The sequence below is a fragment of the Paramisgurnus dabryanus genome, chromosome 6, assembly GCF_030506205.2.
Source record: "Paramisgurnus dabryanus chromosome 6, PD_genome_1.1, whole genome shotgun sequence".
Classification (NCBI taxonomy): Eukaryota; Metazoa; Chordata; class Actinopteri; order Cypriniformes; family Cobitidae; genus Paramisgurnus; species Paramisgurnus dabryanus.
In genome coordinates, this window is record NC_133342.1 from 8,680,526 (window position 1) to 8,707,880 (window position 27,355).

The window sequence follows — 27,355 nt, forward strand, 5'->3', positions numbered from 1 at the left end:
TCTTTCCTGAAGATGAAAGTATTATTTAGTTTGTGGGTGGGTGGATGTTGGTGTGCGTATGCGCACGCGTGCGTGTCAGTGGGTATGAATTCGTGGGCAAAGTGAGTTTGACATGTCATCCGTCTTCGGCGTTTGACGTTGCGTTATAATGAGCTGGGGCTCCCCAGGGTCTCGAAGAGTAACCTTTTCCAAAGCAGACAAAGCAGTCTGAATGTGTTCATCCCACCCCCATGAGATAACGGAAAAACAAAAGCAAACACACACAAACATACACACACACACACACACACACACACACAAAGGAGAGGTGATTTTAATAGTTTACCGACTAAACCAGTTGCCAAAGTAATTATTATCTACCGCAGGGTGGGTCGAGGGGAAGCCAGAGATGTTGAGAAATGAGGGGATGTGTCTGTAATCTTCATAAACAGTGAAATTACCAACGCAAGTATAGGCGTGTGAATGCCACTCAGAGGTCCAAAGATAGCTTTTGACTTCCCATGAAATCCATCATGTCCCGAAAACTGAGTTGAACGGTGTTAATGTGGCACATTAAGGTCTGTGGAGACCAGCTTCCGAAATTCAGCTTCGGCAAAAGGTTTCAGCGAAGCGAGACTCGACCACAAAACGCTTTTGGTGGATCCAAATTATACGGTATGCTTTAAAACATCGCTTTTAGGATGCTTTTTAAAACTAGGCTTTTAAATTTGAGACACCGAAGCCTGGATTTACACATCACCGTGATTGTTTACTCAACTGAAATTACGTTTTTGACTTCAACAAAACATTTGCGGCTTGCAAATAGACAGGGGCAATTTAATTGACTTACATTGTAGGAGACAACAATATCACAAAGACATGATGATGCACTTTTTTGACCTAAACCCATAAGAAACCACCTAGCAATAGTATTGGTCAATGCATTTCACGCAGTAAAGCACCGCTTACATTTTGTTCATAAAAAAAGTTTTAATGAAAATTGATCTACACTCTCATACTTTCTCAAAACCAGATGGGAGTTTTGAAACAGAATTTGAGTTTGATTGATTTGAGATTGTTGCTTTCATATGTTGTGCTTAAAGTAAAACCAGACACGGATCTCACATTCCACTACAATTCTTGTTCGCTTTGTTGTATAGGTAGACGAGTTATATATTTTTTTGATACTGCAGATCAATATCTATACTCACTAGCACTTGCCTGCTATTGTAGAGACAACATGGTGTAAGTTTTTAAACAACCATGTAAAGAAATCACTGTGTACATTCCAATTACCCAATCCTACATAATTTATTGACTAAAATAAACATGATGAGTAAATATTACATTCGTATTTAAATAAATTGTCCTCGGGCATATTTTCAGTTGGTTGTTTAAAACACACAAGATGCATTACGATGTAAATATTTCCACAGGGCACATTAAAGTTAGGACATTTATGTATTAAATCACATTTACTAAAGAAAAATGTTTTTTTTTTCATGTGTTTTCAGATGGAAGATGATTGGTGAATCTCTAAGGACAACAGATCGCTGACATCGTGGCCTGAATACTTTATCATTCCCCTTTAAAGTCTAAACTATCGTCTGGAGATCGTCTGTCATTAACTGCGATGGCTACTTCACTGTGGAAATGTCCCTTCGTGCATGGACTTCTGTTAACTGTGATCTCTTTACAATGTTCAGAAGGTAAGGCCACATGCTTTTTGCAATTTGGACTGCTCATAAAAAGACACCCCTGAAATATTGAGAGATTTAATACGTAACGTGTTTAGTGAAAGCGAGACACTTGTGTTTGGTTTTAGTTTGCGAATTCAATTAGTTCCGCTTGGATTCTGCGTGTTATTTTGCAGTCCCACACTTCTCCTGCGGGCGAGAGCGCTGAAATCTTGTTTGGGATGAGCGATGTGATGTTATGCTGGTGGAAAGCATTTGAAATGCAGGCGGGGTGATTATCTGCGCACCTGAGAACATGAAGCATGTGCGTTGGGCTGGTCGCCAAAATGACTGCGACAAAGTGAAATCAATATTTGACTATATCTTCTTTGGCTCTTTGGTTTTGATCAACATGTTCAATCATAATTACATGTGTGGTTGTAAACCACATCTTTACATAATCGCAATCATTCTTTTTTTCGGTGCTTTTCAGTACAAAATTGATTTAATCACACGCTCGAGTGCCAAACATTAATTATACACAAGCAACACAACATATCTTCAAACAGAGACTATGCTATTTTTTCCACCTTTTTTGCTGTGCAATTCATGAGCTTGAAATTTTGTGTGGCCAAACCCCCAAAAAAAGAAATTGCTGATACGCAGGAGATTTTCCATCAGATGTTTGCATTGTTTGCAGTATTATAACTTTAGGTTAATTCCCAACACAAAAGTGATTTATTTTGGCTTTGTCTTTGGTGAAATTAGGTTTTTGGTTTCTCTTGACGTGCAGGCTCTTAGCTCAGTAAATGATCAGTCACCAATCCATCAGTAGAGGAATAAGCGTGGATCGCTCTAAAAATATCTCATCCATCCACAAGTCATTTAGCATTACCCAGAACAATCCTGGAGCTAAAAACCAACCGCACATCCAATGAGCTCCTCACAAAACAATCTTCTCAGTTATTTTTCTTCCTCCACATCTAATGATGGATAATCACACAAAACTTTCAACAAACCCTTTAAAATCTAATGTAAGTTTTCCATTTGTTTTCCCTCACATTTATGGTTCTTGAGAAATCAAAACATTGAAACAATTTTACAAAGTTGAATATTTATGAAACTTTACTTTTTGTAATTTATTGACCTTGATGAAATACAAATTAGCCATTTTAAAGTTTTAGGATTTTTAAAAAATAATGAAAAAATATACAAAGTAAAGAGTATTTAAAATAGTTTTTTTTGTTGATTTTTTTGCTTCCACTCATACCAGTTCAAGCAAAAGAGAAACCAAACAAATAACGAGAAGCTGAAATTCATTTATTTCCTTCTTACCCAAAATGTCATTTTTTGCTTCAGCCTAGACTTGCTTGTTACAATTAGGCTGTAAAATGTAGTTATTTGTCTCTAGGAAATGTCTACACATGTTGCAGTAATTGATGTAATTATGATGTTCAAAGCAGAGTATATACACGGCACTGTCTCTTTTCCCATACACACCATAAATGTGTCATACTTGGAATAAACCATCTGTGGATTGTAAATTGAGTGATGTTGTTCAGATGCGGTTGAAAGAAAGAGACGGTGAATAATTCGTCATCACAGATGAAGTTTTGAGAATATGCGTCTTGAGCGTTGAGCCGTGAGTTTGCATTTTATTGAGGCAGAATGTGTTAATGGAAATGTGGAAGTCATAATAGTGTTAAATCTAAGTTTATCCATGCAATGTGAGAATTAACAGCGCACACTTCAAATGTCTTCAAATAAATGAGCTGTGGTGCTCACTGAAAAATGTCAAGGTTATGTTTCATCCAATTATCAAAAGAAAAATAAAAGTTGAAATTATATGTTTCGTAAAGATTAGTTGTAGGACTATTATGCTCGTTTGCTTCGTGGTATTATCATAAACGTTAAACACCTTTAAACTCCTTTCAACTGTTTTAAGCTTACCATTACTGTAATTATTTCAATGATAGAAGTGTAATGTGTGAATATTAGTATAAATGGGCTTAATTGTATTATACTAAACTTAAATATATAATTTATGAGCATTATAATTAAAAAAAATTCTTTTGAAATTGGTGTAAAATATGACTCAGTTATATACAGCAGCATGTTTGATTCAGACTCGCAAGATTTCTCAATCCATAAAAGTAGCAGAAATTTGTATTAGCAGAAAATTTTATTTTTTCAGAAATTTTAGCATTGCAACAGAGTGCCGTAGGGATGATGTATTTTTGTAGGCTAACCAGGAAGTTTGCGGGACACTGGATTCCTTTCAAAAAAGCCCATACAGTTTTCCAATAGACAAATATAGCTAAAATAATCTGTCACGGTTATGAATTTTGGCTGACGGTAAAATTGCGACGGTTTTATTGTTTTGACATGTAATTCTCATACATTTTTTTTCATGAAATAAATTTCACACATTGTTAAAATAAATCTTTTGGAAGGTTTATCTGGCAGTAAGTTTTAATACACATAACACATTTAAAAGTAATCTGATATGGTCTCGTTTATAAAGGCGCTGCAGCTCCCCCTTGTGTTTTTTAGAGAGATGTGCAATCATTGTGGTGATCTGAAAACATCGCGATGAGGTCAAACAATCGCGATGAGATGATTATTTAATCATTGTGACAGAGCTAGCTGTATGACACTTACACGTTTTGTTCAACAAGATGGTCTCCACAGATGAAACGCAACTTTTATGAATTTTTAAGTCAAAATGTGGTTTTTATATTTCTAATCATCGCATTTAAACTTCAAAATTCATTCATTTTTATTTATTTTGAAGATTAACTTGTTGGACCAATCATGTTAGTGTCTTTAAAGGCGGGGTGCATGATTTTTGAAATCACATTGGAGAAGGGAGTCAGGCCGAGTATCAAAACACACTTGCAGCGAATCAGCAGTAAGGGGCGTGTCTACTAACCAACATCGTTGCCTGGGTTGCATATTTGTAGGGCGGGTCTATCAAAAGAAGGTCCAGATTCTATTGGGGTAGGGACGTGTTTGTTTAGGTGATTACAAATATCAACATTGGTTTTCAGAGATCATGCACCCCACCTTTAACTTTTGTTAAATAGAGCTTATTTTTTGCTTAAATTATCAAAAGTCTATGTGTTTTTTTTGTGAGGGAACCACTGTCCCGCTAACTTCAAGATAGGCCTACAAAAATATCTCATCTCTGCGACATTGTATTGAGACAGTCCACTAAAGAGTTTGCAGATTTGAAAACTCTCAGAAAGTATGCAACAGTTTGTTTGGGATATTTGTCTGATATTTCTCTTATGTCTCCTAGTCCCCCTGTCATGAATTCAGTGGGATTCGGTGTGGGCTGAATACTACAAACATCACTCTGCTCTGTCAAACACCTTTCTGCTCGATTTGTCTTAGTTTTGTTTTGGCTTTTGGTAGCTCACCTCTGAATCATGGGGGTATGTGACATGGCTATCATGAATTATCGCTGCATTGCCATGGGAGAAGTGCACATAACGGATGCACCAGTGTGCCAAAGATATGATTTATACATCTTACACGCTTCTCTGCCTCTATGCCAATCATCCATGAAACAAGAAACCTTATCTCCAGCCACGAAAGACGGACCAGGAGGAATGTGTGTCAACACGACGTGTCATTGTTTTTACAATCTGGATTTTATTCTATCATTGTAAACACGTACATATTGATTCCCCAGAAACGTCTTGCTCGTCAGGGTCTTTTTTGAAGGGGGTCTTCAATATTTACAAACATCAACATCTATGAACTTCTTGTTTATCTTGGCAAGTTCAGATGATACTTTTTCTCCTGGCCGAGTTGTGTGACCTTCCCCAAAACATTACATGCAGCTGTGTTTTGTTTTCATATCTTTAGAAATACTGATTTTAAAACAAACAATAGATTTGTTTACTGAAACACTTTCAAGCAGGTAATTGACCAAAACATTGCTATGCAATAAATGAAACGATGACCGTGTGTGAAGTTTTTTATCTTTAGGGAAATCTAAATTATGGTCAAAGTGTGCAAGAAACAGTGCTATTAAATTAGTATGAAAGAGAAATTTAAATGTTGTAGGCAGTGTTGGGTGTAACTACTTACTAAGTAATTAGTTACTGTAATTTAATGACTTCTTCCTTATGTTTCCAATAATTTAATTACAGTTTCTTCTGATGTAATTAAACTAAAGACTGTGTATGGACCAACATGATCTTACAAACTTCCATGGGATAGTCACAGAATGTTTTGCAAATTTTTCCATTGCATTCTCACAGATCTCTGCATTTTTCCGTGGCCCTACCACGGACTTTATTTTCCGGTGCATTCTCACAGATCGGTTCCTCAACTGCTATTCCTATTTTCAAACCATTGTCACTTTGGTTTAGGGTTAGATTTGGTGTTTGCATTAGGATGTCACTTTAAGTATAGGTAATTTTTTTTTCTGCTTTATTCTTTTATATTTTCTAAACTTTAAACAATTGTCGCCTGGCGTTGGGGTTAGAGTTGGGTTTGGCTAGGGATTTTATTTTATGTAAATCTAACCCTAAACCGAACCGACAATGGTAAGAAAATAGGGCAAAACAGTTGAGTAACCAATCTGTGAAAATGCCACAGACAAGAAAGTCCGTGGTAGGGCCACGGAAAAATGGGGAGATCCGTGAGAATGCATCAGGTTGTTATGGACTGAGGATTAATTATGTATAATATGGATTTAACATCAACATTTAAAGTCTAAGGTTAAAATGCATGTTTTTCTGTATCCTTCTCACTTTAAATACTTCGGTGAGTTAATAAGAAAAATGGGAACACTTTCTTACTTTTAACTGTTTGGTTATTAGCATTAATATTACTGGCTGTTTATTAATACTTAAAAAGCACATATTAATGCCTCATTCTGCAAAACCTTATACATCCTTAATCCTACCCAATTACTACCCATACTTAAACGTAATAACTACTTTATTAAGTATTAAAAAGCAGTAATTAGGAGGTTTTTAAAGCAAAAGTAGTTATGTAAAATGTACTTTTATATGATTTATTTGAGCCGTTTCAAGCCTATCTTTGTATCATTTAAATAGGATTTAGAAAGTAATTAGTAATCAATAATTAAATACTTTTTGGAGACAGTAATTTGTACAGTAATATAATTACATGATTTAAGATGCAAAAGTAAATAGTAATCAATTACTTTATTTGAGTAACTTACCCAACACTGGTTGTAGGTTAGATTTAAATTTTGTCATCATCAAAGCTTAATGTGTCAAATCATGTGTGCTAACCACTAAAGTATAGCTCTAACAGCGTTGGTAAGTCAGTCTGACCACCTAGATATACATTGTGTTAGCATGCGTGCTAGGGATGCTAAACAATTAATTGCGATTAATCGTAAGCAGAATTTTTTGTTTACATCACATATGTGTGTAAACTGTGTATAATAAATATGTATATATATAAATATGAACACATTCATGTATAATTTTAAGATTTTTTTTTATATATTAAGTATTTATATTTATATATAATATCAATTATACATAAATATACAAATGTATATACACATGTAAACATTTCTAAAACATATACATGCATGTGTGTACATTTATTTATACAAAGTTATTATACACAGTTCACACACATATATGATGTAAACAAAAACTTTTATTCTGCTAACGATTAATCACGATTAATCGTTAAGCATCCCTAATGCGTGCTAATAGGTCCTCACGGTACATTGAAATTCCAGAAATTTCGCAAATAAGCATATCGCAGTGAGTTTGCATTAACTGATTTATTAAAATATTTCAAAGAAGTTAAGGTTGATGCAGATAGCAGAGAGACCATTGAGACAAATAGAGTCATGCTTTATTTTCCAAAAAAAAGTGAAATGTAATGCAATTTATGCTAATACATTTAAAAAAAAAAAAATGTATTTTTGCTTTTTAAAGCATTATCATATCGCATACTGTATATCGAAGATATCACAATCACATTTTCTTCAGTATTATGCAGCCCAATGCACTTCCCATTAGGCCACACCTCCGATACCCGACAAACTTGTAATTGTACATCGTTTAACCACTAATTTCTAGGATTACAATCAAACTAAATAGCAAATATTGTCTTTTTTGATAAGGCCATACTGCGAGATTAAATTTTTAGCTAAAACCCCCAGAGTATAAACAACTGATGATGCAATTCAGTGTAAACAACTTTTAAAGTGCTGGTCGAAAGAACTAGACGGGGAAAAAGGAAGCGTTTCCTCCCTTTTGTCTTGGTCTCAATCCACAGAAATGCATATTTCGACCAGGCAGATGGATGATTTAACAGCCTGCAGCTGTCTTCTCGACTGGCTGTCTGAGCTTCGCCGCTTTACTGTCCATTTACATCTGATTGTAAAACGTCCCTAGTTTTATGTGCTGATGACGAACAGGTGCTGCATCTAATGGGTTGGGAGCTGCGGCTCTTGACATTTTGATTTTAGTGACTAAGAAAGCTTTAAATCAACGTTCCTGACAGCGCGATATAGCGCTAAGCTCTTTTAGCCTCTGGTGTATGAGCTACGCGTTTCTCGACTAACTCCTCCTTCAGGTTATCCAGTCAATTCAATTTTGCATCTCAAACATCACTGGAGGGAGAGATTACATTTTGTATGATGCTTCTCAGCTGTGTCCGTCTGTAGATAAAGCTTAGGATGGGAGGTGGATACGAGGAATGCTCTTTCCTCTAGTATAAGCTCTCCGAGGCATCTCGCATTCCACGCTCGACAGGTGTTGTGAATAAATGATATGTTTAAACTCAAGATTTTTTGGCGTTTAATCTAGTTGTTTGGGCTGGTGTTCGACAATAGAGGGAGAGAGAGAAAAGGAGATTGATTGGAAAACATCTGTTTTTGTTTTGTCGTTCAACCGACGGCAGTCGTGCAAGAGTTTGTTTGTTGATGTCGTACAGAGAAACGCTCAGAATATTGATGTTATTGATTGCAGATGTGCTAAAATGACGTGCATTGTCTGAATACTAATGATAGATATTTTACTGTAATGGGAATTGATTTTATCTACTGTTTATCCGAATTTTCCATGGAGCCATGCGAAAGATAGATAATTGACTCATGGATTCTCTTTTCAGTATGACTCAATTTTGGCCGAATTCAATTTCATGAAAAGTTTCATTAAAAATCATTAATTATGATTATTATTTTGAGTACGAAATGCAATCAAATTCAATTAACCAAAAAATACACAGCAGTGAAAATTCATTTTCATTTGCAAACTGATGGCGATATAAGTGCCACTTATATTTTTTAATTGTATAAATTTAACGATAATCACAAACTGTTTCGCAGTCTGTTTAAGGGCAAGCTCCTCTTGAACCACAGGAAATTCGAATTAAAAACTCATTGTTACTTAACAAATGCTTGACCCATCTGGTGCTTATCACATGGGGCAGATGACTGATGGAAGGGGTGGACAGCCAGTGAGACCTAGACATGCTTTAGGCACAACTGCGCTAATGTGGAGGTGAGGTAGGGGTCCTGGACAAGGTCAGTGATCTTAAGTCAGGAAGAAATGCAGACTGCGTTCTTGAACATAATAGGTCCTCTTTTGTGGGCCGAACGTGGCTGGATTGTGTTTGCCCTTCCCTTTCCTTGAAGGAAATCAGTAAGGGAATCGTTCAGAGCCACACTGCATTGCATCGGCGTGAAAGTGACATTTAAATCCCGGCTCAGTCTCAGCAGGCGTCACGTTGACGGTTACGCCGGTCCAGGCATTTCTGACATGCCCAGTTCACGTGTCCCCGTGTTTGCGACATGCTCCGGAGCAGAAAAACGCACTTTCTGCTGAAAGGGATCGTGATGAAGACATTCCATCATTGACACCACCACTTACATTGTGCACCGTGTCGGGTGTTTTCATTTGAACAGAAGGGAACGATTTATAGTATCTCTTAAAGGAGCAGTTCAGCCAAAAATAAAAAATCTAAGTCATCATTTCCTCGCCCATATGTCACTGCAATGTCAAATGACTTTCTTCTGTGGGATATAAAAGATTCATTTTAGTAAAATATTCTCTTTTACAAGTATTGCAAGCGGGTTTGAAATGACTGTCAGGAAGTACATTAGTAAAAAGGTATTTCTGTTTAGGTTAAGCAGACTTTGGTCCCAAGAACGGCAAGAACGTTTTTTTTTTAACAGTGTTCATTGTAACTTATGTAAGCTTAAGCTACACAGACACGTTATATCTCAGAGTTAAAAAGTATGCCGTTAGTAAATCAAATTAAATTAAGTTTAAAAAAATCATTAAATTCATTCAAATTAAATGTTGTGACTGTTAGCACTAGTTAATGCAAAATATACTAATGTGATGAATTGCAATAACAAAGATTAATAAATGTTGATTAACCATATTTCTCATTGTTAGTTCATGTTAGCTAATGCATTTACTAATGTTAACAAATACAACCTTACGTGTTATCAGTTAATCTTTAAGGTAGATAAATGCACCATACTTGATACTTTAAGGAATACGAGGTGCGTTTGCATTGCAGATTTGCCCAAAACTTTAACGTTAATTTTTAAACGTCGACAAAAGACCATTGCAAAGTGATAGTGTTGCCATTAATCATTGATATGTGACTGAAATGTTGTTTTTCCTCTCGCGATAAGCCACTCCAAACATCACGTCGACTAAAAGTATGCAAATAGTAAATTAAATTAAGTTTAAAAAAAACATTAATTTTTTTTCAAATGAAATGTTGTAACTGTTAACATACGTTAATGCAAAATGAACTAATGTGATAAATTGTACTGACATTAACAAAGATTAATAAATGCTGATAAGCTATATTTTTCATTGTTAGTTCATGTTAGCTAATGCATTTACTAATGTTAACCAATACAACCTTACGTGTTATCAGTTAATCTTTAAGTTAGATAAATGCGCCATACTTGATACTTTAAGGAACACAAGGTGCGTTTGCATTGCAGATTTGCGCAAAACTTTAGTGTAAATTTTTAAACGTCGACAAAAGACCATTGCAAAGTGATAGTGTTGCCATTAATTGATGATATTTGACTAAAATGTTGTTTTTCCTCTCGCGATAAGCCACTCAAAACATCACGTCGACTAAAAGTATGCAGATAGTAAATTAGATTAAAGTTTTTTTAAATCATTAAATTCATTTAAATTTAATGTTGTAACTGTTATCATTAGTTAATGCAAAATATACTAACGTGATGAATTGCAATAACAAAGATTAATAAATGCTGATAAGCTATATTTCTCATTGTTAGTTCATGTTAGCTAATGCATTTACTAATGTTAACAAATACAACCTTACGTGTTATCAGTTAATCTTTAAGGTAGATAAATGCGCCATACTTGATACTTTAAGGAACACGAGGTGCGTTTGCGTTGCAGATTTGCGCAAAACTTTAGCGTTGTTTTCTAAACATCGACAAAAGAATATTGCAATATGATATTGTTGCCATTAATCGTTGATATGTGACTGAAACATCGTTTTTCCTCTCGCGATAAGCCACTCCAAACATCACGTCGACTAAAAGTATGCAGATAGTAAATTAAATTAAGTTTTAAAAAAACATTAAATTCTTTAAAATTAAATGTCGTAACTGTTAACATTAGTTAATGCAAAATGAACTAATGTGATGAATTGCATTAACAAAGATTGATAAATGCTGATAAACTATATTTTTCATTGTTAGTTCATGTTAGCTAATTCATTTACTAATGTTAACCAATCCAACCTTACGTGTTACCGGTTCATCTTTAAGGTAGATAAATGTAGCATACTTGATACGTTAAGGAATACAGGGTGCGTTTCCATTGCAGATTTGCGCAAAACTTAAGTATTATTTTCTAAATGTCGACAAAAGACTATTGCGAAATGATAGTGTTTCCATTAATTGATGATATTTGACTAAAATGTAGTTTTTCCTCTCGCGATAAGCCACTCCAAACATTACGTTGACTAAGTTGTTACCAGTTCATCTTTAAGGTAGATAAATGTGGCATACTTGATACGTTAAGGAATACGAGGTGCGTTTCCATTGCAGATTTGTGCAAAACTTTAGCGTTATTTTCTAAACGTCGACAAAAGACTATTGCGAAATGATAGTGTTTCCATTAATTGATGATATTTGACTAAAACATAGTTTTTCCTCTCGCGATAAACCACTCCAAACATTACGTTGACTAAGTTGTTACCAGTTCATCTTTAAGGTAGATAAATGTGGCATACTTGATACGTTAAGGAATACGAGGTGCGTTTCCATTGCAGATTTGCACAAAACTTTAGCGTTATTTTCTAAATGTCAACAAAAAGCTATTGCAAAATGATAGTGTTTCCATTCATCAGTGATATGTGACTGAAACTTAGTTTTTCCTCTCGCGATAAACCACTCCAAACATCACGTCGACTGATGTTGGTAGGTTTATTACTATCACATCCACAGCACTAGGCATTATTTAAAACCTAATGAGACGTAAAAGTATTATTTAAACATTAATGCCAAGGAAAGCTTATACTTAGGATAGTACATTATTTGTTTCTTGGAGGTAATAGTACATTATTTTAATTAAAAAGAGCCTCTTATACTTGGAAGCAAACACGTATTGAGGTGTTTCTGGGAGGTTTTACAGTGACTTACATCAGGTGACCAGAAACTGTTTCCATTGCTGTTTTGCGAAATACACATTTTCCAAATTGCCGGAAAAACGCCTCATGTCAGTTTTGCGAAGTTGGCTGTATTTTCAATTTGCAAATGTCGATTTGCCCTATTTAAAGGGTAATGGAAACGCAGCTACTAAGGACTGTTTTATTATCCTTTTTATGTCTTGTTTGAAGGACAACTCTATTTTTTAATACAGACCAAATTATCGGGACAGGGAGTGTGAGTTGGTAATGATGTATAAACATTGCCAATGAGGGCTAAAATGATCACTTTTAAATGCACTTTCTACAATGTCAAATTTCAATGTCCCTTATCATTTTCAGTGATTAAGGGATCATTAAAAAAAGTTTGCACAGAATTTATGGTACATTTAGTGCACTGACTAATGTAGTTTGACTACAGGAAGCCTGAAGAATTTGTTTTTAAGTGTTTTTATTTCCTGGAACACATCCAATAATTTTAACTTCTACCCTGGTTTTATTGTAAATTACCTCTGTAATCCTTTGTGGATTCTGAGTATGTGCTTTTTTATTCACCTCTCTATATGAAAACACTCACTGCCTGTAATGGTTGGTTTATGTGCGAGGGGTGGTTGCTTATAATGTTAAAGGTCAGGTGGTCTGTTAATATAGAATTGAGTAAAACGATCATGGAGTATGAGAGTATTGATTATTTTTAAGAGGTCAGTTCATGCTGCTGAGATTTCTGCACATGTGAAATGTTTACTTTTACACATTATGTTTGTGTTCAAGTATAAAGCTCATAAAAATAGCACTTACATGTGATATAAAACCCTAAGAGGTGGTTTCCTATACAGGGTTTAGATTAATCCAGGACTAGGCCTTAGTTATATTAGGACATTTAGGTCGTTTTTACAAACATACCTTACAAAAAAAGGTGTGCATCTTGAGACAAATCAATAAAACTGATATATGTTAAGATATGTTAGTGCAAGATGTTTTTAAATATAAGGCAGCTCAAACCTGCATTTTAGTCTGGGACTAGGGTAAGCCCTGTGCACGAAACCGCCTTTATATGTTGTCATATTTCTATGAAGAATTTAAGTTTTTGAAAGATAAGAATTACTTTTAAATATTAATATTTAATGCCAGGTTGACCTTGCAAAATATTTAATTAAATAATCACGACAATTAATCGCCATAATCGCCAAAGTCCTAAAACAGGCGATTAATCGGAATAATCGACACAATTTATTAGGCAATTAACCGTCAGCCAAATTTTATAATTTTGACAGCACTAATTGTGAGCAAATCTTTCAAACATGGTAAGGAGCGTCACATTTATGGCTGATGTCAGAGGTATTCAGTCCAATCACAACATACAGATTAGCTGGCCAATCAGGGACAAGGCGCTTTTCAAATCCCTGCGTTTCAGGAAGAGATTGAAATCTGGAGCTACAAAAACGCACGGTATGTGGAAAATAATGTGTTTTTTTAACCATAAACCACGCGAACACATTGTATTATACCAAATAAACAAAATAACCTTGTTTTTTAGCAATGAAATAGGTGCACTTTAATGAAATCACATATAAAGCTCATATAGAGGTCTTGGCTATGTCCACACGCCATCAAGGGTTGACAATGTTTTAGTTAATTTTGTACGTTTCATTAATTAACAAATAATTTAGAGTCATTTTTGGTTTTTCAAGCCGATTAAGTTAAGGATCATGTAAGGTTAAGGCCGGTGTTAATGTGTTTGCAATGCAGCCAGAAGAAAGGATCAGGAGCTAAATTCCAGATCATGGCTGGACCCGAAACCATACGTACGCTCCTACCTTGGCAATGTATTTATCACGGTTTACTTTATAGTGAACCAGGGAAAAAATACAAATTCCTTTCCTGAGGACTGAACCTTCGTGCCCAGCATGCAGCTTTTCTCCAGCAGTCCTGAGGGAAAAAGATTGGGGGAACCTACAGTAGCTATATGAAGTGGATGAAAGGGCTTTGTCCTGAATACAAATCACCATCCAGAAACTTGAAATAAGGCTATTGTTAGAGGCACGTAAGCGTGGTTGGGAGAAGATCAGACCGGAGTAAATGGACTCTCCGAGTTTTTGGGGCTTTCGAATGCAAATATGGCAGGCTGGAGTTACCAATAGCAAAGCTCTGAAGGTTGGTTTTGTCTGTCGGGATTTATTGTTCCCCTCCAGTTTCTTAAGTAGCTCGCCAATGCTGAGCACATTTCTTTGCACATATTACTGCAGGCATTTCACGACTTAGTGTCTATATTTGACAAACGACACGTAGAAGCCGTACTGAATGTGAAATCAACGACTTTCAAGTAAACATGGGGCAGCATTCCTAACTCATTGTAGATTCATAATGTGTTGCCGGCACAATGTTCTACCAACTGAGCTACAGGAACACGGATCAATTTATAGCTTTCCTACCCGAATGGAGCTAAACAAGTTTTTGGCCATTGGTTAACATAATCCAATAGCCTGTGTGCCCTTGGTGATGTCAAATGAAAAGATTGCTTATAGTGCTGCATAACGATTAATCGCGACTAATCGTTTGCAAAAAACTTTTTTGTTTACATCATATGTGTGTGTGTATAATAATTGTGTATGTATAAATACACATGCATATATAATTTATAAATGAAGTATTTATATATAATTTAAACAAAACTTTATTCTGCAAACGATTAGTCACGATTAATCGTTATGCAGCCCTAATTGCTAAGGCATTTTTTTAATCATGTAAAAGGGTTTTGTTAATACCAGAAATGGAAATATGAGGAACATATAATTAAGGAAGTAAATGAAGTCTTTCACGCTGTGAGCTTCATATAAATACAAATAAAAGAAAGTTTCATTGTTGCGAAATTTGTGTCGCACTGTTCACTGTCTTGTGTCTTCCACAAAGCAACATAGTGGCTGAATGCCAAGACGAAAGAAACAAAACTATGAAAAGAAAAGCAGTGTTCAGATGTTAAAAGAATTATTTCGCTTGCGTGCCCCCCTTTCCAGGAAACTCTTTTGGAAAATCTTGACTTTAACTCTGGATGTGCCTACAGAACAGTAAGCCCTGCATTGCTCTGTATATTGGATTATGGACACATAAGAAGCGGTTGTGCTTTGGTCGCACATTTTTCTTTTCTTCTAAAGACATTTGGCGGGCGATAATACTGGAAACAAAATCACAAAAACGACAAGTGGACTCGAGAAGTCCCTGCTGGCTCCGCTGTGGGGCCTCTCTTACTTTTCTAAAGGTGACACCCTCCCTTTCTCCTCCCGCCTCTCTCGGAGAAATTCCCCGTGGAGGCTTGGGTCTGGGATACAATGGAGGCTGGCCGAGGGGGAGTGTGTTAGATTTGCATGCAGCTGTTTTCTGTTTCCACAGCCACAAAAGCCAATCTAAGCTGCGTTAATAGAGGGTGACAAGCATCACCCGACGCCCAGACCTCCTGTTCGGATCAGCTTTGCACACTTGTTTGCTCGGTAGCCGTGGTGGTTTCCAGCCCATATGGTCACTGAGCTGAAATCTCTCGCTGAAGGAAGTCGGAAAGGTTTGAAATTGTTAACGTCAAACAAGATGTCAGCTGAAAAATGACGGGTTCGTGTTGGTTTGTTACTGGGCAGTGTGACCGGTAAAGCCGGAGTGACATGTTTGACGTACTAGTGGTAGTTATCCGATACCTTGAGATCTATGAACGAGAACAGCAGTACTTGGCATTTGTTTTCCTTTTTTCAAAATGCAATCATCTGGGCTATAGTGCCACATCCAATTTCATGGGTGTTGATAGTAAACAAAATTTGTATCATAAAGGGGATCTTTCTTGCAAATTACCTTCTGTCGACCAACAGTAAAGAGAGTCGCGCGAAAATTGTCATGTTGTGCGACGGCATTGGTTACTGCTTGCTTGAGCCCTGTGGCGAGCCCGAGGAGGGTGTCGGGTAGGCACATAAGAAAAGCTACTTTTCCCAGCGCTGACCAGAATGCCTGAAAAGATTCCATGTTAACAAAACCAAGGAAAACGGGATCACATCCAATTATGCTCCGGCTAGAGGTGTTGCCATGGCAATACAATCGAACATTCCTTGTAATATTGTTTACCGCCTTGGATGCCCCCTTAACGTGATTTAATTTAAAAGGGAAAGTAAGATAAGGAGGCACAAGCTGTGGCAGCCTTGTTAAGGATGAATGTGTCTTCCTCCTAAGCTTTGATGTAAATCTAGACTGAATTTTGCTAAGATCCTATAGGTGAGTTTGAAAAACTGTGCTGCTTGAAAATAAATAGTTACTCTAGGGAGCCAGTAAGTGAGACAAGTCACATTTCTTAGACTATAACACTATCAGACCACATAATGGACGACATATAGTTTTTTCTCTAAAGATAAACTGAACCCCCATGTTCTTTATAAATGTTTAGGTTATTCCAAAGAGAGGAAAAAGTTTTCAAAGTATTGAAATATAACAACTTTTTTGGCTTCCTAAACAACTTTTTAGCTGACATAATCAAGACTGTGCAGGCATCTTGAATAATATTAACTTATATTATCATAGCCTCACAATCTCCTTCGAATCTTATCAGGTACAGTAAAGTCATGAAGCATTACATTATTCCTCATACATCACATTACAGAATTTAAAGTTATTGTTAAATTAAAACTCTGTTTATTTTATTAAATAATGTTTTGGTTTTATTGTGAGTGTTACTTTTAGGAGAAATTGTAATGATGTGTCCTGAATGCACATACACTGAAAAAAATGATTCATTCAATTTACAAAAAAAATTTAAGGTAAGTGGTCCCAATCAATTTATTTAAGCTACATTTAAACAAAAGTTTTTTGTTTTGTTTTTCAAATTCTTTTTGTTTAAATGTAGCTTAAATAAATTGATGGCGACCACTTACCTTAAAAAAAATTAGTAAATTTAATGAATATTTTTTCAGTGTACAGCCGCGGAAAAAAATAATAAAAATAAAATAAATAAATAAATAAATATTAATGGTCCCTTTCAGTTTTTATAGATTTACTATTTAGAGGTATGTGTTTAAGTAAAATGATTTTGGTTTAATTCTGTCAACAACGGACAACATTTCTGCCAAATGCTTAAAGGTGCAGTGTGTAATTTTTAGAAGGATCTCTTGACAGAAATCCAAAATAATATATAAAACTATATTATCAGGGGTGTATTAAGACCTTTCATATTGAACCATTTTGTTTATATTACCTTAGAATGAGACATTTTTATCTATATACCGAGGGTCCCCTTTCATGGAAGTCGCCATTTTGTGCCACCATGTTTCTACAGAAACCTTTAACAGACAAACTTTTTTACTTAGTTGTCTCCGAAGATGACATTTTTGTCCGTTGGTGGGTACCATAGCTTCTCTATGCGTTTCAAAAGCGAGGGGTGAGCAGTGAACTGAGTCATTGGTTGCAATTCGCAACCTCACCACTAGATACCCCTAAAATTTACACACTGCACCTTTAATAAAATTTATATTTATTTATTGAAAATTAAAATGGGGAAAACATGGTCAAAATAACAAAAAACATGCTGTGTTTTCCCATCTTTAAAACTGCAGAGAAAACAGGTTTAAATTCATTTTTCTATTCTACCAATGTATTTTAGGAAAATTCTGATTTTTAGTCACATCTTTCATGGGCCATGTCATGCTCTCAGTCTTTTACATTTGCTGTTTGGTGACTTTATGTCACTCCCGAGGTTTGCTTCTTTTGAAATTTCAACAGACACTGGACTGAAATGGTCACAAAACATCTAGAAATGATGATCAAAGTCAAAACCGGTGTGGTCTCTTAATTTTTTCAGTGGTTGTTAATAGGGATGCACCGATACCACTTTTTTGGAATACGAGTACGAGTACGAGTACTTGCATTTCAGTACTTGCCGATACCGATACAGAGTACTTAATAAAAAAAACATGATTTAAATTTACAGGTAACAGCTTTAGTCATATAATTTAACAAAAAAAAAAAAACAAAGGACTAGTTTTCCAGTTTGTTGTAAACTCTGCCTCTTTGGACAACACAAGAGGCATTAACCCCTTACATGCCGCTCAAACATAGACATTTCTCAGACCGTGGTATCGATTTCAGGTATCGGGGGACTTTTAACGAGTACGAGTACATTAGAAAATGTGGTATCCAGGCCAATACCCGATACCAGTATTGGTGCATCCCTAGTTGTTTATTTCCACTGTTTTAGATAATTTGCTTTAAAGTTTGTCCATGTTGTGGTAAGTGGCGGCTTGTGACGTTTTTTCTGAGGCGGCATGAATGCAAAACTTGTGAAAACATCTTCATGATGTGTGGATTGTCATGTCAAATTCTTATCAAATAAAAATTTTAAGCCGAACAAACCCACAATGAAAAACCTAAATGCGTCACAGTTTGCATTTCCAAGACACTCCTGAAACTCCTTAAATTTCAGAATTGATATCTCATTCCCGTTCTTTGTTTCTTTTTCTGGACGTTATTGAAAATAGTTCAGGTTGGGAAAGTATTGGTTTTTCTAAGGCAGAACATATTTGGAAGTGAGTAGTGTGTTGACCGCAGGGCTTCGAATTCTGGATAGGTTTGTAATTAGCTCCCTGGTTTCCAGGTTCAGTTCCAGATAGACTACCAATTCCTTGTATTGATTTAACAGTTTACTCCTTCCTCCCGGGCCCCTGAAACAGGCGTCTTGTGCGGGGGGTTTGCCAGCTCTCTAGAAGCAGACCTCATCAATTTCTGGACGCTCTGTTGACAGTTGTTTGTGAGCAGACCACATACATTTGATGGATGCACGTAGCTTCTGTGGTTAAGGTAGAGAGCTAGTGCGGCGGCCTTGGGGCAGGCAAAGACCGAATGTACAGCTTGTTTGAAAAGCCACAGAACATGTTCTCCCTCTTTCTGCACGGTATTTAAAACATACTGTGATTAACTGACCCACCAACAAGAACAGATGCTCTGCAAGGCCTAAACTAGATCTAGACCTTCGTGATTTATATCTGGGGCTGAACTTTCTGGATTAGTTTTAAACTTTTAAAGTTAATGGTTAAATAATACAATAAAACCACGCCGCCAACTTTTTGTTGTCACACGCTAGCTTTGATAATGACATTTTTTGATTGAGTTTTTGAACATTTTTGGAGAATAACTTTCATGATCCTTTAAATCTTCAAAGTATAATCAAAATATTTGAATGAATTTCTGCGATGTTATCTTCAGTTATTTGTACTCTAATTTGATTATGGTGCCAATACACAAACAAATAAAATAATTGAGGGTCCAAACAGCAAGTAGTATAGTTTATAATCCAGTCTCCGTGGTTTTATAGCTGGCCAATTCCATGCAAATGTCAACCGTAAAGTTTTTAACTATACTGTTATTTCAGATGTCAATATTTGGTGGTTTAAAAACTAAAGCTGTAACAATACATCGATATGGATTGATACATCTATTTTATTTCTAAGGATCCGATGCATCGATGCCACACGTAAAAAATTGATTTGAGGTACCTTTATTTTGACACTCTCCACTTCCTCATTCCTTGACGTAACTTGTATCTACGCATTTCCGCCAAAGCGCACATTTCGGTTTATTTTCATCTGCTAGCGTCAGCAAGTGAAAACGGTTGTAGCATGAAAAAACTATTTTCAATTTACAACTACCTTAGTGATTGTCATCATTGCACATTTTGGCACAAAATACTAAAAGACTTTGACTCTTGACATCATAATTGCTTGATTTTATGTAGGGCTGGGCGATATGACCCAAAAAATTATCGAGAAAATGTTTCCCATATCAGTCGATATCGATAATTATCATGATAAATAACAAATCTTTACCCCTGTCAAATTTAAAGGCAGATTTCTGCACCTGAATGAAAATTGTAAAAACCAGACAGTTAATAATGGTTTTAAACTACTTTTTATTCAGAACATGACAAATACAAATACTAAAATCTTGTTTTAATGCATCTGTATTAAATGTAAATCTATTTGTTATGAAATCAACACATTTCTGACACAAAAGCAGCAGACTACTGTCTCTTTAAGACCCAAGACAGACTGCTTTAAGTTTCAATATACTGAGTAACAGCTGTTTATGTTCACTTAAACAAGAAAGAAAACTTAGTTCAGTGATCACGCGTGTGTTATACATATACGAGCTATACACGCTGATAAATGGATGTCAAGAGTGTCACGTTGCTGTGGGAGCGCACATACCCAAACACTATATTCACTGCAGTGGTGGATCTGCTGCTTTTCCTCAGTTTCCTGAATTTGTGAATGTCCTGGTAATATACTTTTAAAGCTCCGCGGACGTGTGCGTGCGCAAGGCGGACGCTGAATGAAAGTCTAGTATACTGCACCTATTGTGTGTTTGACCAAACCTGTTTGCGCGTCCAACATACACACAAGAAAATGTTTCCGCATATTTGGATTCCGTGATTCCGTCCGCGTTATCCGCATCGCGAAAAACTTGCCTCATCTTCCACTCCTTCAAGTCTAACTGTCACTGTGATTGTAAACCAAGAGCGCGTGCCGTATCCGGAAGTGCTCGCGCAACATTACGCACAGTGCGTAAATATTATCGATCACTTATCGAACTGTCCTTATCGTTTTTATCGGAAAAGTTTATATCGGTAAAATTATCGTTATCGAATTATCGCCCAGCACTAATTTTATGTGACATTTTGTCCCTCATTATACATTTTTATTTATTTAATTTTTTTTATTTTTGTTAGTTTTGTCGTTGTAAATGTTCCAATTGGGACAGAAATTGCGCCTTTTTCAAAGATTAAATGTTTGTTATATATTTTGGTTGCATTTGTAAGTTACAATGTAATTGCTTACCTAGGCATGTAATATAAAAATATCGATAAATTAATCTAATTAAATTGTAATCGCATTGAAGAAGCATTTGATGTATTAGCAAAAATCACATTTTGTATCAAATCATAATGAACTGTCCGATGTACACCCCTATTAAATACCCATGTAAAGTCTCTGTTAAACTTTTTAAGCATTTTTTCATTATATTATAGGACTGTGCAATTAATAGTTTTTGCTTTTTTAACTTCAATTTTTTATTCAAACAATTACAAAACAAGATACTCGAGGTAAAACAATTATTGTACAATTAAAATATCAATTGTGTGCTGCTGCACCAGTGTGTTTGTAAGGCACTTCGAAGGCACCACTGCTTTGACATATGTAGCTTATTGCAACACTAAATAGATAAAAGGTTAAATAAATGCATATTTTCAAAGCCACTAAGTAATCGTATTAAATAATCATGATGGTTATGATTTTGCCCATAATCGAGCAGCCCTATTATTTTCCATAGTTAAATAAGTGCAAATTTCAGAAATGTCAGGCATGTAGATTCTTCCTCATAAATGGAAAATAATTCACAGAATTCCTACAAAGTATATTGTCTCCCAAAAACTTGTGTCCTTTATTTAAAACATAGTATAGACTGATATTTTAATGCTGTCTGGACTCGTTTTAGGAAACTATAAACAGATGGTTTAATATAATGGTATTAAATGCGAGAATTTGTATTTTGAGTTTTGACTGCAAATGTCAAATCCATAATGCTGGAATTGCTCAGGTCATACAGGTGTTAATGTAAACTAGGCCACAGGACAGTGTTATATTACATTTTCATTTGAAAAATCCATACATTTCATGCAATTTACTCTATTTCAGATACTCACACATAGAATTGAACATAAAATGGGTCACATGGATTGCATAAGGTTGCAATCATTTTGGTGTGGCCTTAAATTGACAATGTGCCAGATAGGTTGTGAATAAAGGTAAACTTTTAAACTTGTAATGAATTATGTGCTTAATGATTTTTCACTAAGCATCAGCTCTAAAACCTGCTGACAGTCTAATCAATGGATAATGTGCGTTTTGAGAGATATGCATTTAATTTGATTAACCAGGCATAAAAAAGGTGTAGTTAAACTCAATCTAAAATCTAGGGGTGAACCAAAATGCAATGATGGACACTCAACATCATTTTGGATTGACTAAAACACGCTCACTTGTACCATCTGCATGTGCACCAGATCACAATGTAACAACAAAACAATAGTGTCATTTAAAAAACAAACAAAGAAACTCTTATTGTCTCTCTTGTTGGAAGCAATTTTTGAGTTATTGATAAATATTGTATCACTGGCTAAGAGAATTATTGATATTATACAGCATTGTGATAAAACACCCAATTTAAACCCCACATGGCATATTTAAATTGCGTGAAGAAATGTTATTATTCATGCATATTTGTATTATATCGCCCACCGGGCTCCCAATGTCTTAGTATTGGCACAATCCATGAAACAACCCATATTGATTCACATCTCCCTGAATGAAATCATAAAAGGTTCTTGATATTAAAAAAGTGATTATATTTGGCAGGGTTTGCGTCAGCGTGACGCAGAGTAGCGTTATTTTCTCAATAACAACCGAACTTCTACATCAGCAGCATTAAATCCGCTGGCACAGACTTGAAGCAGCGCCAGGACCACGCAGGGGTAATTAGCGTTCAGCTGCTAAACGAGTTGGGTAGTTGGTTGCATGACAGAGCTGCGAGTGAATGGCAATATGAGAAAGTGTACAGGGTTTTTTATGAAGGCAACAGGCTGAGAGAGGCTAATTGGGGAGCACGGAGCAGAAAAACACAAACTGGCAGCTGGAGCCCTTGGGATGAAATGTTGCTGCTAACAACTGTGATCATTGAGAGTTAGTGCACGCCGTAGTCACTCTTGCTTTGATCACAAACAAGCACATCTGGTCCAATATTATTATAGATTAGAAAATTTCCCTAGTTTTATTTTTAATTTGTGTGTCTGTATTGGTTTACAACATCGGTTTTAGTAAAGTTTTTATTGCATTTGTATTTCTTGGAAATTGCTTTTCTACGTTAGGATGATGTTCATTTTTATCATTATTAAAAATTGCACCATCTGACAGAATTCACGGGGCATTAGAGTTTGCATCATACCTCGAATAATAACAGATTATGTCCAATGTTTGAATGTGCCGTTGGTGATATATAGAGTAGCAAATTAAAACTAAAATCTGAGGCTACACTATTGCAGAAATATTTTTATAATCTTTTTTTTTTATAGACAGCAAATGCATTATTTTTGCCTTTTAACACATTGAGCCTATATAGCTCTTCCCGGTAAAGCAAATTCGATTCATTCTTTCATCTTGTCCCTATCCCTCTTTCTGTCACATTGTAAATGTGTCAAAAATATAGCTCGTATTTCGTTTTATTGTTTCTTTCCCAACCGTGCTTAACAAATGTGTCCGAATCATTTGTTGAACAGAACACAATTGAGAAAAAGAGTAAATTTCTCCCCAAACACAGCTATTTGGCTGCACTGAAATGTGCGAAGCGCGGCATATAGATTTTTTTAGTCCTGTGTGGACTCCAGGCGAGTCTCCGTTTCGATCGGTACGACTGTAAAATAGATTAAATTACACTTCATGCTGCTGAGATTCATGCTTTCTCGCTCACCCTCTCCTCTTCTTATTCGTTCTCATTTCATCCACAAATACTTAAGTACTACTGTAGGAAAGATACAAACAGACTGTTTCTTTACAGTTAAATTTTGATTATGTTAATATGCAGTGGTGAACTGTATGTTGTTATTGGGTGTTGAAGATGTTCTATATCTTTTCTATAATTCAATTCAATTCAATTTTATTTATATAGCGCTTTTCACAATTGTTAATTGTTGCAAAGCACCTTTACATGAGTAGATGTAGAGGAGAACTCAGAAAATAAATAGATAATATAAGAAGTAGAATATAGCGGCTAAGGATAAACCGTACAAGCGAGCGTATTAATAATGTAACGTATACAGTAAAGTGCTAAGTTAAGCCAAAGTTGGCTGACTCTCCCTGGGACGAAAAAAAACCCTACGAGAAAACCCGGTGGGAAAAACTCCTAGAAGGACAAAAACCCTTGGTAGAAATTAATATATATTTATATATATAGACACGGTAGGGATAGGAAGCGGGTAAGCGGATTAAACTGGTTCAGCCGGTGGTCGTTGGTCGCGCATCGGCTGGGCATCACGTTGAAGGACGGTCAGTAGATCAGTGGTGCGATGACCCTCACAGCAACAGGAACTGGGTCTGTTTGTCTCATTGTCCTCGGGGTCGAGGACGAGACAGGGAGACAAAAACAGAATTCTATTAGCGTAGGGGCCGTTCGTATGTAATGCAAGTGTCATACATTATAGTGGTTTAAGTCAGCTCGGTTCCAGACAGGCTAACTATTGCGGCAATAGTATATCACCCATATGAGGTATGTGAGTGCTTTGTTCTAGATAAAATAACTACTGCGGGAAAAGTACATTTACTGGACATTTTATGTGAATGCTTTGTTAAACATGGCATCACTTAGCCAAGTAGGGCTGCATACCGATTAATCGCAACTAATTGTTTTCAGTAAATATAAATACTTCATATATAAATATTTTTTTTTTCTTAAAATTATACATGTTTGTTTATGTGTTTATATACTGTATACATAAAAGTGATAGACTGATATATCGGGCCGATATTTGGGAGTTTTATGTGTATCGGCATCGGTCGATACTCAAGTGCTGGAAGCCGCAAGCGATTGCAGGTCATGTGACTTAAAACAAACAACCTTTCCATGACAACATTCGAAAGATGGTTCCATAGGACCCTCGCCTGTTTTTACTTTTTGTAAAAAAAAAAAAAAATTAAGTTCAATAAATGTTTCTTTTTTTTAAAATTGAGACTTGTAACATTTGGCATCATCGTGTCATTTTTATGATGTAAATTGAGTGAGCAAAAGCAGTATCGGGTCCAAATATCGGCTCAAGAAAATCAGCAGCCTGTATCGGTCATCGGCTAAGGCTGATGAAACATAAATCGGTATCCGCACCGAAAAATCCATATCGGTCGATCCCTAATACATAATTTTTAGACACAATGCACATATATATATATATATATATATATATATATATATATATATATATATATATATATATATATATATATATGATATTAGTGACGACAATATATTGCAGAGGCCGATACATCGGCCGATATTTGGATTTTTTTATTATTGGCATCTGCGGATACATTTTTTCAATCGGCCAGTAAAATGTTATGCATAACAAATGTTTTTTGTATTTTATTTACTGTAATAACATTGGTGTTATATCGGTCAATCGGCCATATAGCTTTCTTAATATCGGTATCGGCATCAGCCATAACAAACCATATCAGTCAACCACTATATGATATGATAAAACTTTTATTCTGCAAACGATTAGTTGGGATTAATCGTTATGCAGCCCTTTGTTAATACATGCGATTATGAGAATGCTATTATTATTCATTTTGTCTTTATTTTACTGCCTTAGTATAAGGACATAAAGCAATACTCAAGCCAAATATCAAAATTACCCCATGATTTACTCACTCTCAAACAATCTGAGATACATTATCTTTCAGACGAGCACATTTTGAGGTATTTTAGTAAATGTCCTTGCTCTTCCAAGCTTATAATGGTAGAAAACAGGGATCAGGGAACAAATTCAGACTTTGCAGCCCAAAAATGTGCATCCATCTTTCACAGATGGAATCCACACGGCTCCAACGGGATAATAAAAGTGTTTTGCAAGTAATCAATTCGATATTGTAATAAAAATATCCATATTTTAAACTTTATAAACTATAATAGCTGCTGTCATTTCACGGGAATCATATGAGTCCAAGATGGCGACATTACCGGAAGCTAGTTTTTACAGTTCATCAAGTTTGAAATATGGATATTTTTCCTTGCAAAATTGTATGTGCTCTGTACTTGCCTGGCATATCAGATAAATATAAATATATAATCTGTGACAGGTCAATAGTAAACATCTCTTCAAATTTTGGTCAGTAATATCCTTCACATCACCCCTAACTTTAACCATGCATCATAGGAAAGTATGGCAGACATCATAACTACAGCCTCTGCATGGCACGTTATCATTATATTATATAGTATGATGGGCTTTTTGAGGGCATGCAAAGCAAATCAACGTATAATTTTCATATTGGGTAAATGTTTTCTCGTTTATCTGCTGATCTGTCACACATTATGGCAGTCAGGAAGCATTAATGTATGTTTGGGTTAACATGTTATATAGTCAGAAAAAAATGCTGACCCATCTACTTCATATTGCTGGAAGGAAGGGCACAGTGCGCAAAAACAATTTAAGAACAATGTAGTGACATTATGGACAGTAGAGATGCGGTCTGTTATTTTAGAAAAAAATAGTATTTTTACGGCGGAGCTATAAATACAGTATGGAGTGATTAAATGACGTATATATGTATACATATCTATGACAAATACGGCTTAACAAAGCTAGCTGAGCTCTGGCTTCGTCTTAGTAATCATTTGGCAGATGGATAACAAAATCTGTTTTACAACCAGTAAATGCCTTTTAGTTGCTTTGAACTAACAGTTTAAAAAGATGACGGCTTGGATTGGTAAACTTGCTTTTACCGACAATTTAATGCAAAAACTCTCTGGGCCTTCTTTCTTTCCAATGCTATCCCATGGCAATTCGTACAATTTTACGAGGTGGCTAATTACATTCATACATTTTTGTACGATTTGCCTTGACCTTTGTGACGTTGGAGTTATGAGCGGAGTTAGGGGTAGGGTTTTGTTAGTGTTTTTTTTATGATAATTGTTAAATTTTGCTTGATTAACCTTGTAAGAATTCGAAGGTGGCGCCTGTCCGCGGCGCCCAGCTACAACTCAGAAAGTTGCTCAAATCCCTGTCGTGCCACAGAGCGCCACTCATATAGTTTAACGTTAAATAACATCATATTTGTCGCAAATCATTAACGATTAACATTGGCTGCTAACATATATTTTGCATTTTGAAGTAGACGCTATCTGACGAAGCTCGTGCTATTTAATGAGCACTTTTGGTTCTACGATACCTCCGAGTTGTCCTAGACGCG

General features: G+C 35.7%; 1 protein-coding gene across 6 annotated transcripts in view; it reads left to right on the plus strand.

Annotated features, from left to right (window-relative positions):
- The window catches only part of adgrl2b.1 (adhesion G protein-coupled receptor L2b, tandem duplicate 1), a 144,138-nt gene that overhangs the window by 19,775 nt on the left and 97,008 nt on the right, over nt 1–27,355 (plus strand). For all 6 annotated transcript variants that reach the window (XM_065262394.2, XM_065262395.2, XM_065262389.2 and 3 more), the window contains exon 2: nt 1,494–1,688. In XM_065262394.2, coding sequence (XP_065118466.1) covers nt 1,613–1,688 — 76 coding nt within the window. In that variant the 5' untranslated portion in view covers nt 1,494–1,612. The remainder of the gene's footprint in view (nt 1–1,493; nt 1,689–27,355) is intronic.